This window comes from Meleagris gallopavo, chromosome 2 (genome assembly GCF_000146605.3).
Source record: "Meleagris gallopavo isolate NT-WF06-2002-E0010 breed Aviagen turkey brand Nicholas breeding stock chromosome 2, Turkey_5.1, whole genome shotgun sequence".
Lineage (NCBI taxonomy): Eukaryota > Metazoa > Chordata > Aves > Galliformes > Phasianidae > Meleagris > Meleagris gallopavo.
The window spans coordinates 30886697-30906029 of NC_015012.2; the positions used below are offsets into that span (position 1 = coordinate 30886697).

General features: G+C 39.4%; 1 protein-coding gene and 1 long non-coding RNA gene across 2 annotated transcripts in view; one reads left to right on the forward strand and one right to left on the reverse strand.

Annotated features, from left to right (window-relative positions):
* The first annotated feature begins 79 nt into the window (after window positions 1-79).
* On the forward strand, window positions 80-10981 carry LOC104909626. The gene is made up of 4 exons (XR_792472.3): window positions 80-120; window positions 936-1043; window positions 2290-2376; window positions 2459-10981. It is a non-coding gene; the product is annotated as an uncharacterized LOC104909626 (long non-coding RNA).
* Window positions 10982-13573: 2592 nt separating this feature from the next.
* The window catches only part of VIT (vitrin), a 30357-nt gene continuing 24597 nt past the window's right edge, over window positions 13574-19333 (reverse strand). The window contains exons 15-18 of the mRNA XM_010706862.3: window positions 18706-18809; window positions 18377-18603; window positions 16429-16942; window positions 13574-15781 (exon numbers count right to left, since the gene is read on the reverse strand). Of these exons, the coding sequence (XP_010705164.2) occupies window positions 15603-15781; window positions 16429-16942; window positions 18377-18603; window positions 18706-18809 (1024 nt within the window). The 3' untranslated portion in view covers window positions 13574-15602. The remainder of the gene's footprint in view (window positions 15782-16428; window positions 16943-18376; window positions 18604-18705; window positions 18810-19333) is intronic.

Genomic DNA, 19333 nt, shown 5'->3' on the forward strand with positions numbered 1-19333 from the left:
AGGAAGGGGTGGAGCCTGGCTCCACCTCTCCTAGACCCATTTAAGAGCTGACTGCCAGTGGGGAAGGATCTCTCTGGAGATCCGCTCCATCAGGAGTTCATCTCGCGAGCCCAGGACAGGGTGAGTGACTTTCTCTCATTTCCTCCAATATAAATTATATTAGCCAAGCTCCTGGATATATATCTATACCATCTGTATATCTATTGACTATATACCATCTGTATATCCATTGATTAAACAATGAGTGATCTGAAATGGCCTATCATCACCACTTAGGGACTCTAAGTCTCATCGTGCTTGGCAAGTCAATGTCTAGGTTTCTATTAAGAAAAATAACCCACCAAAATATCTTTTCTATAATTTTCTAGTTCCTGCTCACATGTGCATGTATATTTATAGAAATATAAAATAGTGATATTTCAGGATTCTTGAATGCTGAGAATGTGTCTCTCATAGGAATAGCTAGTATTCTTTTCTCCAATTTTAATCACTATATATCTAGTGATAGTACATGCCTTTTGTTCTGTGGTGGTGAGGAATCCTCTTTACTTGTAAACATTCTTACTATGTTAACTTTCCTGTCTGCCTGTATGTTACAATGAAAATTTGACTTGACAAGAGGAGCAGTGTAGAGGTGGGGAAATGCGAAAGTAGTATTTTTACTTAGTTTTTGAATACTTATTCTTACCAAAAAAGGTGAACCTTATCTATATTTATATTCGTATGTAAGGTAAGGCTACCATATGCAACTATGTGTATGTAATTTGAAAAATAATTTAGAGTAAAACATATATAAGGTGCTGGTTGAGAGAGTTTACGTTATATGATAGAATTACATTGCAGATAAAATTGATTACATATGCATTTTTAATTGCAGTTTTTCAAAGACCTTAGCAATTTACATATGTCAACATGTTTTGTTTTGTTTTACCTAGCGGTCAGTACTTCCTGTCAGATAAACAGAGTCATCAGCCATCCGACTCTTCCAATTAGTATCACTGCTCATGAAGACAGGCACATCAAATTCTATGACAACAATACAGGTATGCATCTGTATCTTTTCAGCAGGACCTAGTCATAGTATTTAGCTGTATGACATAAAATACAAGCAGAATTTCATTATGATTAATGCTATGTGTACAAATGCTGAAGAATGTTAAGAACTGGATGTCCTCTGAATCAAAAATTCTTTTTTCACTGGCAGAGCCCCCAAATTGCCAATCTACTTAAAAGTTTATTGGGATAATGATAACGAACCTTCACCACTCTGTTAATTCTATTAAAATGCTTTAAACTTAGAGGTTATTAATAATTAACATGTAAGGCAGCTTCTTAATTTTCATGTCCTTATGTTCATAGTGCTTGTCTAGAGTTCTATGATATGAGGGCAGGGAGCCTAGGCACCACTTCACTGCTTCTAAGACCTCTACTTAATGATTTGGAGGTAGCAGTTTCCTTGCAGGGCATAATTCTCAGTTTAATACACTGTATTTCTCCATCTCTCTTTTCTGCAGAAACAGTAGACAATTAGAATAGTTTTTCAAATCTGCGGTGAGAATTGCACTAAGCTGTATAATTATAAATTACATAAAGGAAATTTTTGTAGGAGTGGTAGCGTTGAACTGTCATTCTGATTGTAAATGTTGATTTTCTTCAGCTTGTGACTTCTCTGCTTCCAGATCACACAGCTCTAGCTATTCTTCACAAAGAGGTTGGAGCACCCAATGGAAATTGAGACGAAAGCTGAAAATTGATTATTTGTTTGATGGTGTAATGCCATAATGTATTGTAGAGGAAACACTGAGCTTTTCAGTTTTTCCTTTATTATTTTCTGCAACCAAAAAAATACATCTGAGCCATGATTTTGTGTATTTCACACCAAATCATTAATATTAATAAGCTGTTCTAGAACATCACTTCTCTCTGAGTTGATTAAAATCATTCTGTATTCTTATTTAGTTTAGATTCATTGCTTATCAGAATACTCAGCCCATGTCCTCCTTCTCAGTCAAGGTCTTACTTAAGTCCCTTAGGGGACAGATATTTAATGTGCACAGTGATTGCAGCATCAGGATGGATTTGCACACAAAAAGCGAAGGACAAACAAAGTTGATGGTATTGGTTCTGCAGCATTACTGAGCCTGTAAAAATTAAAAGAGTGGCTTTTCTTAGAATTTTTGCTGATTTAATCATGGGACAAGATAATATACTTATTAAATGGGCTGTGGTGAGGTTGAATACAGGTAACAGTGAATTGCAGAAAGTAACTTGAATTATTTTCTTTCAAAGGAAAACTGATCCATTCCATGGTAGCTCACTTAGATGCAGTTACGAGTTTAGCTGTCGATCCTAATGGCTTGTACTTGATGTCTGGCAGTAAGTACATTAAATTTCATTTTCCTTTTCTCATAGTGTAGCAAGCGTGAATTATAAAGAAAACCATTTCTCCTTTCTTTAGGTCATGACTGTTCAATTCGCTTATGGAATCTTGAAAGCAAGACCTGCATCCAAGAATTCACTGCTCATCGCAAAAAATTTGATGAGTCCATTCATGATGTGGCATTCCACCCATCCAAATGTTATATTGCCAGTGCAGGAGCAGATGCCCTGGCAAAAGTGTTTGTATGACAGAGTGGGTCCCTTTCCAACTTTAGCTTTGTATATATTTAACCAGCTGCACAAAACAGAAGAGAAGGGCATGGGTCTCCTGCCCAATCAGAGAATGTTTGTAAGTGTTTAGTTTTTGCAGGGTGCTGTTTTCTAAATTGAAATTTGTTCTGGTTTCTGTGAGCTCAGCTGGTGCTGAGAGCTTGGAAACTCTCAGTTTCAACTACTTTCAAAAAGGAAAAAAAAAAAAAAAAAGCAATTTTATTTCAGAGGATGTGAATTTTCGTCCAGGCAGGCCTTGGGTGAAATTAGGTCTATGTGTTCTCTATTATTAAGATGGAGTACTGGAAAGAAAGGGTCTAATTGCTTCAGGGAGAGAGGGAAAAGAGGGAAATTTTCTGGGATGCTTCTTATGGAGGAATCTTGATGTACTTAAGATTAAATCACCTGGAAAAAGTGTCAGTTCAGATGCTTGTTATTGTGTCATGTGAGAGGCACTTTGTCATCCCTTAATCCCTTTGGTATTAATGAGTAGATCACATTCAGAGAGCAGTAGCTGATACTTAATCTCAGCCACCTGGCTGCTAGCCTAAGATAAATGTGGATAAAGAAAAGCAAATTACTAACATAAATTGAAATACAGTAAAGTTTTATTAAATATTTGGTGTTATATGGCAAATATTTAGTTTGCAAAAAAAATTGTATAATTTTTTAAATTGCATTAGCATGTGGCTAGAAGCTGAGTCTTTAGTCTAGTCCCAGTTAACAGCAGACTGAAGCAGTCTGTACATACTTTAGTAGCAGATTAACTTATTCAGATTTATAATACTGTTTATTCTTGGAGATCTGGCACAAGAAATTATAAGATTTCCCAAAGAAACTCTTACAGTGTAATTATCATATGTTCATTCCTCCTCTTTCTGTTCCTGCTAAAAAAGGGTATCATTCTGGGAATTGTGTAACCATGAAATACTCAATTTCTTTTGAAGATTAAACCTATGCTTTGTATGAATCCTACTAGCGTCATAGGTGCTTGCACAAAGGTTGATCTGTGTGAAAGTTTCTGCTACTTGTAGAGGCATTTCCAGACTACAGCATTTGTGAAACTTTTCCACGTGTGCTTCACTGGGCATATTGTGCCATTAATTAGGTTACCTGAAGAACGAATGTTTTTTTTTTTAAATTGCTCAACAGATGTGCTTTGTCTCAGTATTCAGAACTTCTCTGTTGATTCAAGTGACAAGTAACTTTTAATCCAAAATTTTTGTCAATTTATCCCTTCCCTTTTATCCCTCCCTATAATGAAAGTGAGTGGATTCTTTTATATTACGTGTCACCATGAGAGCCCTTACTGCTCTTCAGTCTGGAGTTGGTGTTTTCCTCAAATTGGAATGGAAGGCAGAATTTATTCTGCCTATTATTAGATTATTTCTGGTGCTGATGTGAGTAGGAAAGAACCCAACATATGCAATCCTTTCAAAGACCAGCCTGAGGCTAAGACTGGAAACTGATCATCTTTACCTTTACGCTTTTTAAGAAGGAATCGTTGAAAGATATCAACATAGGATTTGACCATGCTGTTCTTAGAGTGATATTTAGAGATGGGACCACTATTGATGCTGAACTCAGAGTTTAGATTAACTATTATTTAGAATAAAAGGTTGACCTGTGCTGTTTGAGCCTGCAACACATTATATTTACTGCTAAAGTATCCTGGAATACCTTTTTTTTTGCTCAGAATATTCAAATATGTCACTTCATGATACTGATATGCAATATATTTCCATAGGTAAGGTTAGAACTTTTTACCATGAAACAGATGATTACGATAATGATTCAGATTTAGTTTTTAAAAAACGTTTTGGTTATGATAAAAAGAGGGAAATCTTGTCTGCAAAACTGAGCATTCAACTTAGTGAGAGTTCTGTATACTTGACTCATATTCTTTCAGTGTCGTTATTTTATTTCTTTTTGGAGAGCAAATTACAAAGATTTATTTGAAAAATTCTAAAAGCTATGTATATTACATATGTGTATATATATATTGTAAACATGTATTAAATATGTCTAGTAAGGGAAGACTCTATGGGTGCATTTTAATGTTTTAGTATTAAGAGTTCTCTTGAGTTTGTGTATACAAAGGATAATGGTGTGAGTATGAAATGAATGTTGTGCTTTTGCTTACACAATACAATATGTAGTTAAAGTTGTTTAAATTGCTGTACATAAAATGAATAGGCCAGCATGCTCGTTTTTAAAGACTGTCATTCTGATTACAATTGGAATGTAAGAAGTGGCTGTTCAAATGTGAATTGAAAGATGTTTCCTTCTCACTATCGAGCTTTTGCTCAAACTGAGAAGAGACTTTTTTTAAAGCTGGCAATAGCTAGAGGATGAGGTGCCTTTAAAAAACAAAACAAATGTAGCCTTACAAAGAGGTTGTGGATATATATTTTTGTGCTGGTCTTCATAATTGATGTCAGTGTCTTTTTACTGTACTTGTTCACATACTCGTAGGACTGCAGGGTATTGTGCATGAGCCTGTCAGATCTTCTGAACGTCATCATAGGAGTTAGGGATGAAAAATTTATTTAGGTTACCCAGTCCATCTGTTCGCTCAAGCAGGATTGTTGACTTGTGCATTTTAATATTGTCTTGGCCAGTGAGGTCCTGTATGTGTTCTAAGTGATTAATTTTCTTTCGGAAGATTATTTCAATGATTGCTTCTCACTGACAGGAGGATTTATTTGATGCTTAGTGGTTCTTTTTGTAACTTCATGCTGGTATTTCAAGTCATATTTTGTGCCATTTTAAATATTCCTCATCACCTCAGTAATTTGGAACCCTTGTGTATGCACTAGCTCTACTGCATATTTCATTTCCCCTTTCTCTAGGCTGTTTTTCAGTCTGCTCTTTTTACACAACTTTTTCTTATTTTCAGCTTTTTTAGCTCATGTCTCCATATCCCGGTGCCCACAGTGCCTTTCCACTTACAGTGCTTTCTCAGACTTAGTCTGAAGGAGATCTGTTAAAAGTGGAGGGTTTTGGTTTTTTTCCCCTCTACGTAATGCTTTTGTGTAGGAAGTCCAAACATTTTAGTCTAGCTAGTATCTCTATACCCAGATCTCATTTCTGACAACTGTTTTCTTTAACTCAGCATTGCTGCTTCTCAAGTTTCTCCTTCGCTTTCAGTATGTACTTAAAATTCTTTTGCAGCTAGATGCTTAATTCATAACCTATTTTTACAGGCTTTGAACTTCTGATCTCTGAGGGAACTCTTTTTTTTTTTTTTTCCATTTTATAATGCAATTCTTTCTGGTTCAGTATAATTGGTAACTTTTATGAATGTGATAAATCCATCTGAAGATGCAAACAAAATGGAACTTAACGGTTGTTCCTGGAAAAAAACAACAAATAGTGACATTTTTGTGTGACACTGTATATTGCATTTTACCATTGTCCTTTTTCATGTATTTAATTGACATGATAAGTTTTTTAATGGTTAACTTGTAGAATTTTTTGTGTATGTTAGCCTGTGCTACTGATTTTGGTTTTGCTAACTAATTTAATGGGAAAATCTGCAATCCTTTCATACATTTAAAATGAGTCCACTAGGTTTAAATACTCTCATTTTTATTTCTAATTTATTTCATTGCTGTATACTTTCACTTTGATTATATTTGATTCAGTTGCCAAAACACTTGCACAAAATGATTTGGAATAGCCTGGAGGAAGCTCTAGATATAATTTTGTTGTGGAAAATATTTCCTTCCCTCCCAAAAAATCTGTTTGTCTTTTTTTTTGGTGCCTCAGAGGAAAGTGTTTTGACATACCAAATAAAAGATTTTATTACTTAAAAGACTTTAGCAAGAAGTCTTAAGATAATGACATGTCACTCACATACTGTTGATTGTTTTCTATCTGTATGTTCTCAAATGGTGTTATGTAAAGCAGTCCCATATATAATATATTTGAGAAAATGTGTGGCATTTACCATACAGCTTTGTGATCAGTAATCAGAAATGTGTCCTTTTGAGTAATTATGTGACAGATAAAGGACTCGGTTACACTGCCTTTTGAGGTACACTTGTTTGATCTCAAATGTGTCCCCTTTCCCTCTCCCTGTTCCTCATGTTTTATCAGTGTCATTTTTGGGAGCAGCAATTTCCATAAGCTCATGCATCACTTGTCAGCGTTAGTCCATCACACAAGAAATAAGAAGTTAAGGAGCAGGTAGAACCATCTGAGTGTTTGGAATGCCTCCCAAGATGCATGTTTGGAACCATTTGCAGAGTGTGGTTTGGCAGTGTTTGCAGACTGTTCTGGGGAGCTCTCGGTGTGAAATGTTAAATAGAATGTTCTGTAGTAAACCTAGTAAAATCTTGTAAAATAGGGGGAGTTGTGGAGGAAAGTACAGCTATTGTGTTTGTGCCTGTACAGGACTGATAGAGAGCATTCTTCTTGGAGTCCTCTTTGCTGAAGCATCAAACTTGCAATCTAACATGAATAGCTCTTAGATGCAAATGAGATTGCTAATGTTTTTGCTTTGAAGATCTATAGTGGTCACTATGCTGAACAGTGAGGGAGGGTATTGGCTGAACTCTGAAGGTTAAACGGTTTAAATGCCAAAACCAATGTGCCCTCCCTGGGACTGATGTCAGCTCAGGATAACTAGGCTGGGAAGCAACGTATAATTCAATGTGATGATAGCAGAGGGAACAAGGGGAAGCCTTTAAAGGGTGGAGTAGCAATCTTAGTGAAGCTTTCCTGTGATGATTCCTCAGATTATTCACATACCCATTGGTTGCCAGTTGTGCGAAGGACAAAATGTAGTATATGTTCAGATTCCAAATTGTGGAATAATTGTGTCAAAGGTGGAGATCATGCAAATTTATAAACTCTTGCTTTAGATAAGCTGCCCCAAACAATTGCTTGTGTTGCTAAATATTGTTGTGTCTTTTTAAACTTTACTTTCTCCTGTAAGTGAATGGGACCAGTGGTTTCAGTTAAATTGAAACTCAGTTGGCACACGTATCTTTCAGCTTTCTTGTGGACAAGCTGGAATTCATGGAAATAACTGTGAAAATGCGATGCTGCTTGTAATACAGCTTTTATAACACTCTGAAAATTGTGGCTCTGGTGGAAACTGTTTTGGCCTACACTGTTAAAAATGAAGGTATCAGGAATGATAGTAAAATGTTCACGTACGGTAAATAGTTTTGTATAAAATGTTTGATTTTTGGGAAAGCACCTGCTGCTGGTGAGCATCATAGTGATGTTCAGTTGAGCTATGTTACTACTGAGCACAGAGAGGAAGCAACAATTTTTCTGGAAACCTAAAGCTCTCTTTTTCCATGAAGGACATGTAGGGATTGAAAATGTTTTATTCAAATCTGATAATATATTTAGTTGCAGAGGTTGCAATAGGTGAACAGTCTTGACTATTTCATCACTTTAGAGCAGCACACTGTTACTGAAACTAATGGTCTGTGAACTGTTAGGCAGTCCCTCTGCAGTATTTCTGCTGAGTAGCAATGAATCTGACAGAAAACAAAGTGGTAGGCAATGCAGTCATGAAAAACTCACATTTTAAGAGATAGTCTTAAGTACAACAGAGTGAATGAAGAAACATCTGGGGAGTAAGGAGGGAGGGTGCAAGAGTCACCTTTATGTAAATAGCCTTTGTACAGACATGCTCAGTATGCAACTGATGAGACTAATCCAGGGAGGGAAGGTCTTGGCAATGAGAAGACCTTCAAAGTTACAACTGTGCCTGTACTAACATATGTACCTGTTGTGAAGGTTATCAGTCTTTTTGAAATTTTACTCTTATCTTTCCACTTAAATCTATCTTTTCTTGGAGTCGTAATATTGTAGCTACAGTGGATTTTTACTGCAGGATAAATTTCATAAAAGCATATTGATCTAGAATGTTTTTTGAAGAGTATTGGGGTTTCAGCTTCAGCCCTGCCCCTCCCATCACCAACAGGCTGTTCTATACTTCCTTGGTCCCAGTTTGTGTAAGTCTACTGAGTTCTCTGATCCTGCCTGCTTACCTGCTTTCTCTACCCTTTGATCTGTTGTGAAAACTTAGGGAGTGCTACGTCATTCAAGGTTTTTGAGAATCTGAATTCAACTACAGAATGTGTCATTCCAGTTCCACAGTAGAGTTTATGGGTCTGAACTGGGTCATTCTAAAGGGAGGTTTGATGCTCCCTGACAAAATGTGAAGTATAGCTGAACTAAAGAGGTATTTAATAATACACATGCTTTAGCCTGTCTTTGTTCTTGATTGTCTCTGAGTCATCGTATTGTGTGTCCAACTAATTTTGCACAGTTTGTGCCGCCAAGCCACACTGTGATCCTGGGAGATCGCACCTCATTTTAAACCATGCCTGTGTGTATGTTTTTGAAGCTGCTCAAAGCCTTGTGCTGGCAAGGTCCTCGAGCCCTTGCAGGCCTCAAAGGTACTCCCTACTACTTCAGAGAAACCCTTGGTCCTCACACCGGAGTATTAGACTGGAAAGCTGAGAAAAGATTTACGAAGCTGCATTTGTACTCTTCTGTAAGAAAAGGGATGACTTATCTCCAAGCCAAATATTTTCATAATTTTGGATTGCTTTAAAAAAGCAGCCAAAAACATTGTGTAAGGGAAAAGCAATGGACTTCAAGCTAATATTTTTCCATTGAGAATTTATTTTTTTATTCTTCCTCTCATTAAGATAGTGCTTGTTGAATGTTGCTTGTTTTCAGATGTGTGTCTCCTAGAACTGTTTCCTTGCAGTCGAGCATTTACAAACATGCATAGATTTTGAAAACTGTTTCATATGTTAGCACTTTTTCCAGAAATGCAAAATGAGGACGTTTGCTAATGACTTCTTGTATAGCCCATTATAGACCAATCAGACTGAAGATCAGACTTGTACTATAACTTCCTTGAATCACACATCTGAAAATCTTATAGAAATCTGTGATAAGAAGACTATTGTTGCTGTAAGATTTTTTTGTTGACGTTTGTTAGCAGATCAGCAACCTGCGTTGTATTTCATCTAAATATCTTCAATTGGTTTCTTTTAAGAGAAACTGTCAAGGTTAAAAAAAAAAAATACTAGATGAATTTCCTTGTCTTACGGGACATTCATAAGATTGAAGTAATTAAAACTGATTGGTTTTTCAGCATGGTCATGATTTGGATTGTTGTTGTTTATATTCATCTATACCTTTTCCCCTCCCTAGGGAAAACTGTTGAATTTAGAGGTACCTGTCATTTCTTTCAGAGAAGATACCACAGGTGATAACCACTTACATGTCAATATTTACATGTGGTCCTCTTCTGTTTTGGGTCACTTCCATGACAAATAGTTAATAGGAAAAGGCTACTGTGACTAATATTTGAACTCTTGCTTCAACAGCTACAGGAAATTAAGATTCCCCTTCAGAATTACACTGAGGTTATTATTTTGCACGCCAGTTTTGAATGACTACTTTGAAACAGTGTTGGGCTTCAAGTGTCTTGCATAGTGGTGGATCCAAATGAGAAATGCCTACTTGTTGAGTAATAGTCTGCTTGTCAGTTTGTATATGGCTCAGTACCAAGTTGTCAGAGTACCACCAGATTACCTTCTTTAAATGCTACTGTTGTATAGAAGTGAATGTTATGTTAAGTGAGAGATACTGCTTTCTAATTCATGAAGGAAATAGTTTACTTGGGAGTCAGGATCCCAAATTTTCATATGTTTCAAGATTTCAGAAAGGCTTTTATGGGAAATAAGAAAAGTGAAAGTCATCATTCTCCAAAGATTTGATAAGCCTTTGTTATAAAAAGTATAAATATTTGCTATAAAGAAAAATGCTTCTTCAAACACTTCATATTAACTTTTACTGAAAATCAATATTTTAAAATCCTGGATAAATATCTCAAATGGCGAAGACAGAAAATTCAGAGAGATTATTTTGAAATATGCCAGTATATTTTTGAGCTTCTCAATTGCGGCCCTGAATTTTCTCTCTTTCGCTGCAATTCATACTTTGTGAAGGTTCTTGGATAGGTTATATTTAAAACTACATTCACATGCCTGAATAGTCCAAGTAAATATTTTGTCATTAAAATTGTATAGGTCTGCATATTTTAGTGTGCCATTTAAAATGAGACCACATAGAGGTAACCATGCAGGTATTTATATTGATATGACTGTAGTGAAGTGGGATAGCTGTATACTGTACCCGCATTCTGTGCTGAGCAAAATCACATGGACTTCCAGAAATAAGCAATGGTTTTTAAAAGCAGCTTTATTTAATGTTACAGCAGCAAGTAAGTGTCATTTGTACCATATAATTATGTAAATTGGGTGCTAATAAATACTATTTTTCAACATTTTGTATTGTGTTTGTAATTCTGCGTTTTTGTAACATAATTTGTGCTCTTGGTGTGTGTACGAGGAGCGGGAAGTGCACACAGTCTAGCACAAGTAGACAAGAGTTTGGAGGGATGTGATGTAACCTCATGTCAATGTTTTTGAGTTGTGTCAAGTGTTACCATTTACAGTAGTGTCTCAACTTCTCTGTTCTCCATGTCTTGGTTTCTGTACTGTTCTGGGTTCTGTACTGTTCTGTTTTCTTGGCATTGACGGAACCCTGCATCTTTCCTTGCGCTTAAGCACTCCGTCCCTGGTGTTTTCCTGGCTGAACACACATGCAAAGTGTGTACAGTGCTGCTGATCAGGAGCTGCTCCATCAGCCTTCCCTAATCACAGCGAAGCATGATGTGCTTCCTGAGTGGAACATTTGTTTAAAATAAAAATAAGTGCACGAATCTACCCTTCAGGAGTGGATTAAGGAGAGCAAACCACACATCACAGATGGTAGCTGCATTTCTACAGGAAAACGATCAGAACAACACTGTTGAGGGGGTGGTATGGGAACCTACACAGAACTGAGTAGAAAAACTCATTAGCAGGTCCATCCTGTTGGGTTTTTTTTAAGCTTGTAGGTGGGCTAAGTGAAGTTCTCATCTCCTCTGTCTCCATGATAGGTAAAATAACCTTTCTGACTTAGTACTGCTCCTGTTCCCTCCTTACGGGAAAATAGTAATAGGAATTGTCTTATGAAATGATGGTACAATTGCTTTTACTCAGTGTTCTGCCTCTGGAGCGGGCCAACAGAAAATTCGTGAGATAAGGAGCAGGAGAAAGAACAATGTAGGAGTAACGCTCCCACATAGGAGGCCTAAAGACTACTTTGAATTTGAGACACTCAGATGTATATTTGCAATGTTTTCAATATAGAGGCAACTTAGCAAATGTGGGTTGCCAGCTACTGTTCAAGACTTCCTCAAAGAGAGGTGATGATGGAAAAGAAAATGGAATGGGATCAACTTGTTTCTGTAATGAGGAGACGGTGGTAGGCAAGGCAAAACAAATAGAAGAATGGTTGAGGTGATGATTGTGTTCAACCATGAAATAATTTAATGTATGTACAGCACAGAAGACTTCTTACTGTCTGGTGTTAGGTAATATTTCTGATATGAAATTTGCTTTGACTTGCCACGTAGATAGAGAGGAGCTGATGGGCAGAGTAGTAGATGCGTGAAGGAGATTCAGATTGGCTTGGCGCTGTCTGGTTGGCTGTCTGCTTGTTTAACACCAGTGTTTACTGGCTTCTTGCGGTTTTACCTTTCTGTGCTAGAGAGTGGCTCTGGAAAGAGTGTAGGGAGGAGAGAAGCTGCTCTGCCAGCTTGCGGAAGAGCAAATTGAGAAGCTGCCACAGGGAAAGCTGCTGCCTGCTGAAGCAGCAAAGTGGCAGCAGCTGAGAAGTGAGTGGGTGCACGGAATGGGCAATGCCTCCTGCACAGGGTGGCACAGCCACAGCAGAGGTGCCAAGTGTTCCATCTCTGGCCTAGCCATGTAAGACCCTGCTGAGGAAACTGAAATGGGTTGTTACCTTTGCTGAGATAACTGAAAAATGCAGACACCCATGTCGTAAGGAAAGGGTGATCAGAAGCTCCTTTTTGGCTTATATCGAGTGAGAAATTTGGCTCCAGGTCCAACCCTTTGGTGCCCTGTTTTTCTGGATGCCTCAGCCAGGCTGCAGGCCTCACTGCAATGGTCAGGCATCTGATACTGAGTGGCCCAGCGTCGAGTGCTGGGATATCTAAACCCTCTTTTGATTCAGTCCCACATCTAAAAAGAAAAGAGCCTGTGTTTTTCTTTATTTTTCAGCTTCTAAAAGATGTCTGGTTTCAAATAAGACACTGTCTTGCAGGCTTAGCAAAATGTGCGTATATAGTTAAGACCTTTCAGACCAGAAGGCTCTGTTGCAACGACTGATTCCTCTGACAGGGAATTTGCTGTTCCTGCTCCTGCTTGCTCCCTTCTAGGCTTAATTTTTTTTCAGCTGAGCATGTAAAAGAAATGCATCCAAATGTTTGTTTGTCTGTTTGTTTTTTCTCATCTTTGCTTTGTCTTCTAAAGCCTTGTAGAAACATCAGCTGCACTTCAGAAACTACCATGGCATGGACCATATTTGTTGCTTTTTTTTTTTTTTTGTAACTGCATAAATACAAACAGACTTTGTATGCCTTTGGGACATCTTTATTGCAAAAGATATAGCAACTTGTACTGAGAAGCTCAGAACAGCTTGTATATGTTACAAAAGGAGTTCTGCTTTCTCCAAACCAACATAACTCCTCCAAACATTTATGAAGGCTTGTTATCTTTTATTATTATTATTGAGAGACTTCAGATGTGACAAGTGTTTCTGTTGCTATGGAAGGTTTATTGCTATGGGCTGTAGAGGAGCGCATTCTGTGCTGATCCACTTCTGTTGAAGGAAGGCTGCATTGGGACTTCTGAGGCTTATGCTCAAGTTCAATGTGTATGTGTTTAAGGCATCTCAGTTTAGATGAGAGTCGGATTAAAAATTAATTTCAAGGTCATCTCAAGTGAGTAGAATGGCTTGTTAGCATCTGAGCACCACAGGTGTTCTGTAAAGTCAAGATTAATCATTTAGACAACAGCAAACCTTGCCATGCCCTAAGCAAATGTTTGATGAGGAAGATAGCTGTTCAGCCTCTCTGTGGAGAGTGAAAACTTGCTGTTGCTCAAAGTTTTCAGTAGAAATGAAAATGTCTGTCGTAAAGAACACCTGTGGCTCTGGCTGCAGAGCACAAGCACAGTGTGTGGGACCATCTGCAGAGTGCTGCTCTCCTGTGCTGCCAGGGTATGTCCAGTACAGCCATTGATATGCAGTGGCAAGCTGTCTATTAAGAATTAACCTGCAATATTAAGAATATGAAGTCCCCAGTAAATCCAACATAAAACCACCATTTCATCCAGCATGGCTTTAGGAATAGTGGCTGGAGAACTAGCGAAGGAACCCTCACCTGGTTCGTGTCATCACACTGGGGAATTTGTGTTGAATGGGCTGTTTGCACTGATTTGAAGTATGGTAACTTCTCTGGGAATTTGTAATCTACTTCAGTCCCATTTCCAAACAAAGATTTGAAAGATGGTGTCAGTTTTGTTGACAGAAAGGGTTCTCCTTTGGTGGCAGTTTACCCTAATTTTCTTTGTGTGAATGATAACATTAAAAATTTGTGAGTAAGAGAGGAAATGTGAGCTTTAATTCCTTTCAATTTCCTGTTAGTTCCACAAATCTGTCGCAGTGCTGTAACTACCGTAAGGTGCATGAACACACATGCTTGTACTGGCACTGAAACTTCAGCCTTTTCCTTTGGTAATTTCTGCTTAAGGGATATATTATCGTACATGACACCAGATGGAAATCACCAGCAACTGCTGCTTGCTACCTGCCATGCAATGCTTTTGACCTCTGCATGTCACTCCTCCCATTGCTGAGCAGTGCTTTGGCTGCTTCTCCCTAGGCGGAACAGCCACGTACTCTGAATAACTGGGGCTATGTAAAGGCGTGTCTTGAAATCAATCCATACAACAGAAGTCCACACCAAATTCAGAAGAGGGTGCCTGTGAATGCTAGAAATACTGCTTTTCCCAGTGTGTAATATAGAGCTTTAAGATAGTTTCCTCTTAAGCCTTTTTAAAGGCTCTTAAATAATTATCCTCATGCTAAAGTCTGCTGTAAGCTGTTCTAACTGTGCCATGCTTGGTGATAGAGCAGGGGTCTTGGAAACCTTTCAGACAGTGAGCAACTGAAACCCACAGTTTTTACTGAGGGAGCCTCTTCTGCCTCCACAGCTCTCCTGCTTTGCAGAGGCCTTGAGCTGCATCGCAAAAGATGGTGCAAGTGAGCTAAGGGGACAAGGTTTTTTGTTTGTTTGTTTGTTGTTGTTGTTGTTATTTTTTTGTTTTTGTTTTGTTTAAGTACATTTAATGCAGCACTGTGGGAGATGAGATCCAGCTCCTGCATTGGCTGCTTTGCAGATCTGGGGCTTTATGGAGACTGGCAAATAGATGTGGGTCCCACAGCCCAATCCTGGCCATTTGCTGATTTTCTGGTCTCTGGGTTTGGATGAAGCTCAATACTTGAATTCACACTATCTTCCCAGTATGTGCCTGGGATTTCAGGATGTCAGTCCTATCCTGGATTGCGAGCAATGGGCAGTCGGAGGTGCTTCTGTCACAGCAGCAGAGCAGTGTAGCTGCTTCCTTGGGGTTCTGGCCCCTGCAGGAAGCAGGTGGTACATCTTACTTCTTGTGTGTACCCTGAGGTGGGAATCACCTAAGCTGAGGCTCTATACTGTTAACAGCTTTGCAAAAAGCTCCATTTACTCCCTCCTTGATGTCTCCTGCCTGTTATTCTATCCATCCAAATAAGAGTTTCTGAAGCCTGCAGGGGAAAAATCAGTAGCCTACACAGAGCATTATCATACATAAGGACAGAGATGCAATCGACCTCATTAACTGGAAAGTGCCAGAGAAAAATAAGTCCAGTATTTGTTGAGCTCAGAGCTGGCATTGTTCCTGTAGCATTGTGTGTTTTCAACATGACGCCCAAGGATCCTGGCCTGTTCCATTCCATCAGTTCCGTGGCTGTGAGTTAAACTCTGTGCAAATGTTTTGGATGAGTGGATTAACAAATTGGTAGAGGTTGTCAAATTCATCCACAAAGAAGGAGTGCTCCTTATCTGGATCTGTTGCAATGGCTTCCAGTTCATCTTCGGCAGCCCAAGCAACTCCAATAGAGTAAGCTATAACTCCTGGAAAGAAACCCAAGAGATAACGGTGAGCATAAAAGTTTTAATTGCATTACATTTGATTAGTTAAGATCAATACTGCAGGCATAACTACCAGGCCATGAAAAAATTGGCAGTGAATTGCAGTGCTCTCGGTTTTTTTTTTAATAAAATATCTGCTTTAAATGTTTATTTTTTTTTTGTTTTTATAATATATAATATTTTTTTATAATATATAATATAATAATAATAAAAAAAAAAGCATTGTCAAAATGGAAGAAATGCCTGATGTCTGCTGTGGAACTACCCAAGCTCTGGTTGTGGCTCTGAACAACAGCTCCTTGTTTCTGTCTTACAATTGCTCTGGAAAATGTGTGAATATCCTGACTGGAAAGACAAAGGAGGCTTCAAATATTATTAAGACAGTAGAAATCCTCTGCAATCTCATAGGTCTAGCTGCATCTTTCTAGTTCTCTGTTACTTTCAGAAAGTTCCTTATTCAGATATACAACAGATGGTGATCTTGCTTAGCACTTGATGAGACCCCAGAGTGGGTGCTATGCTTCCTTCCTAAGGTTTCATCCAATGCCTTTGCATCACAGCAGAGTGTATTTCTCTGACCCAAATAAATGTGGAGGTATGGAGGAGCAGATAATGATGGTAGAACTTACCGTTTTGGTGAGCTGTAAGGGCTGGCATTCGGACATCATCGTAAGACCTGCCATCCGTAATGAGAATCATGATCTTCCTCTTGTTGGGTTTGGATTTGGTGAAGAGCTGCTCGGAGGCGTAGCTGATGGCTGCCCCTGTGCTTGTTCCACCACTCCAGTAGTTGATCCTTTTGATAGCACTCAGCACATCCTGCTTTGTGCTGTACTTATCGAAGCTGAACTCAAGTCGTTGCTCATACGTGTACTGAATGGCTCCAATACGGGTGTCCGTGTCTGAAATCTCAAACTCCTTGCTGATGTTGGCTACAAACTGGAGGACTGTGCGGAAGTTGCCGGTGCCAACGCTGCTGGAGCCATCGATCACAAAACCGATGTCAGCTGAATTAAGACATGTCTTGCTGCAAACCAGCCGGTCGATATCACAGACCCGCTTCACCAAGGGCTGGACGACCTTGTGGAGGCTGAACCAGCTGGGCACCATGATGGAGTAGAAGCCATTTGTTCTGCACACTGCCTGCAAAACACCACAAGTACGAATGCAGTGGAAATTCAGTCTGCTTGTTTCAACTGGGATTTTAGCTAAACTGTAAATTTAGGCTCCTGGAAAGAGCAATGCTGGAATCTGGAGTGGGCTCTCCTCCAGTTGCCATCTGCTTCCCTGGGAAATGACGTGAACATAACATCACAGATATTTCTCTAGATACTTGCCTCTTCTCTTCCCCTTTTTAAAGCTGTGGGATAGAGCTGATATTATAGCCATGAAAGAAGTGTAATAACCCGGTTTGCCATCTGTCAAGCTTTTTGAGATAAGTTACACTGTAGAGAAGGCATCCAAATCACAGAGACGCTGTTTGTGTGGCTCCACTTGGAAGCCCCAATATTTGGCAGATGATAACTTCAGCTCCCTCCCTCCCAGGTTTAGGGCAACAAGGATGGATTTCCCTGCTGACAAACCCTCCTGCCTTGAACTGAAACCTGGGGCTGAAGCTGTTTTCTCCTTGGCTGGTCAATCAAGAAAAAAAAAAAGAAACAAGAAATGTTGATAAAAGTGTAAAAGCCTTTAAAGATTCCCAGTTGTTCTGGCTCTACCAGATAATTAAGGACAGACAGACAAAAACCATGCTGATGTCTGTTTTTATCACCAAATAGTTGTAGGGAGCAGATCTGCAGGAAACTGTTAGAGGATTAGGGGGATTTGGGTGAGTGTAGGTAAAAACTAAGGGGTGGCACGAAGCAGGGAGCACTCTTCCACTTGTGCTCTCTAGCAGGCTCACACAGACTCACTGTAGCTTTGCCATTTTGAAAAATAAATGCAAATCAGCCTATAATCCAATTAAACACTGACCAGAAACAACAGAGTTCTGAAACAGCCTTGAAACTAATGGAAATTATTTCATGGCAGAGCAATGTGGCTCAGGCAGGAATCTGTTCTCTGAAAATAGCAGATAACTCTGCCGTGCTTCCTGAGCCCAAGTGAGTCTGGAACTTGGTAGATGTCTCCTGCCATAACCTTGTGTCACCTTGCCCTGAGACACTATTGAGCAGTGCCAAATGCTAATAGTGCAAGCCTTGCATTCTCTTTTTTTTTTCTTTCCCTTTTTTTGTGCTTTGTCATGCGGCTGTACATTCAGAAATTCTTGTCTGCAGGTTTATGCCAATGCTTGGTCAGCAAAAAGCCATTTGCTTCATGATGAACCTCAGACCAGAGCTTTACTGTGAGACAAAGTTTGCTCTTAGCAGCTTTCAGACAGGTCACCTTTCTGACTTCAGCACTGCTGCATGGCAGTGTGAGACCTAACAGTCTAAGCAGGACCAGAAGTAACCATGAGTGGTAAGAAGGAAGAGAAATGTCTCATAAGTGTGACTGTGCTTAAGCCCCTGTGCAAAATCACTTGAAAAAGGTAGAGTCCAACGCAAGTGTATAGCCGGAGCCCAGCCCAGTAAGTACCTTGTCCACAAAGTTTGGCTCAATAACATTTTGCTTCTCATTTTGAGCAGCTGCTTCAATAGTGACAAAGAAAATGTTGATGCCTGATTCCCTGGCCAGCCTGGAGGCCTCCTCCACCCTGTCGGTTGGCCACCCATCCACCATTACCACCACCACATTGGGCGCTCCACCTCTGTTTCCATTAGCATCCGAGAAGAAGTTTTTGTTGACAAATGAAAGTGCCTTTCCTGAAATGAAAGAGGAGATTGAGGATAAGTTACAGGGCTGGCAGCACTCCAGGTTCTGAAGCCCTCCCTATGCTGAGGGTGTGCATGCAGCCTGTAACCTACCAACATTGGAAAGTCCACCTTTCTGAGGGATTTTCTCAATGGCGTTTCTTAGATCCTTGGGGCTGGTGTATGTTTTCAGGTTAAATTCTGTGGAAGGGTCATCACTGGCAGATGGAAAGAAACATGAAGCAGTTGTCAGGTTTTTGCCTTACATACAGCGGTACAAAAGCTCCTGGGTGTGAGCAGGAATTGTAGAATTATTAAGGTTGTTTCCAATTTGTAAGATCATCTAGTCCAAACAACCACTCATCCCCACCATGCTCACTAACCATGCCCCTCAGTGCCACATCCACACAGTTCCTGAACAACTCCAGGGATGGTGACTCCACCACCTCCCTGGGCAGCCTGTGCCACTGCCTCACCACTTTCTGAGAAGAAATTCTTCCTAATACCCATCCTGAATTTCCTCTGGCAAGCTTTAACATGCTCCAGCCACACGCATATCTGGTAGTGATGGGAGTGGCTTGTCCCTAACAAATGTGCTGAATGCCTGACTGCTCTCACAGGCTGTGACAGAAAAAGGAGAAGGCAGCAGGCAGGGGTAAGAGACTTTCTCAAAGCAAAGAGTGTAACAGGTTGTGAAGGCAGGTTCACACTGTTCTTTGATATGCTTGTGCCCATTATCCTT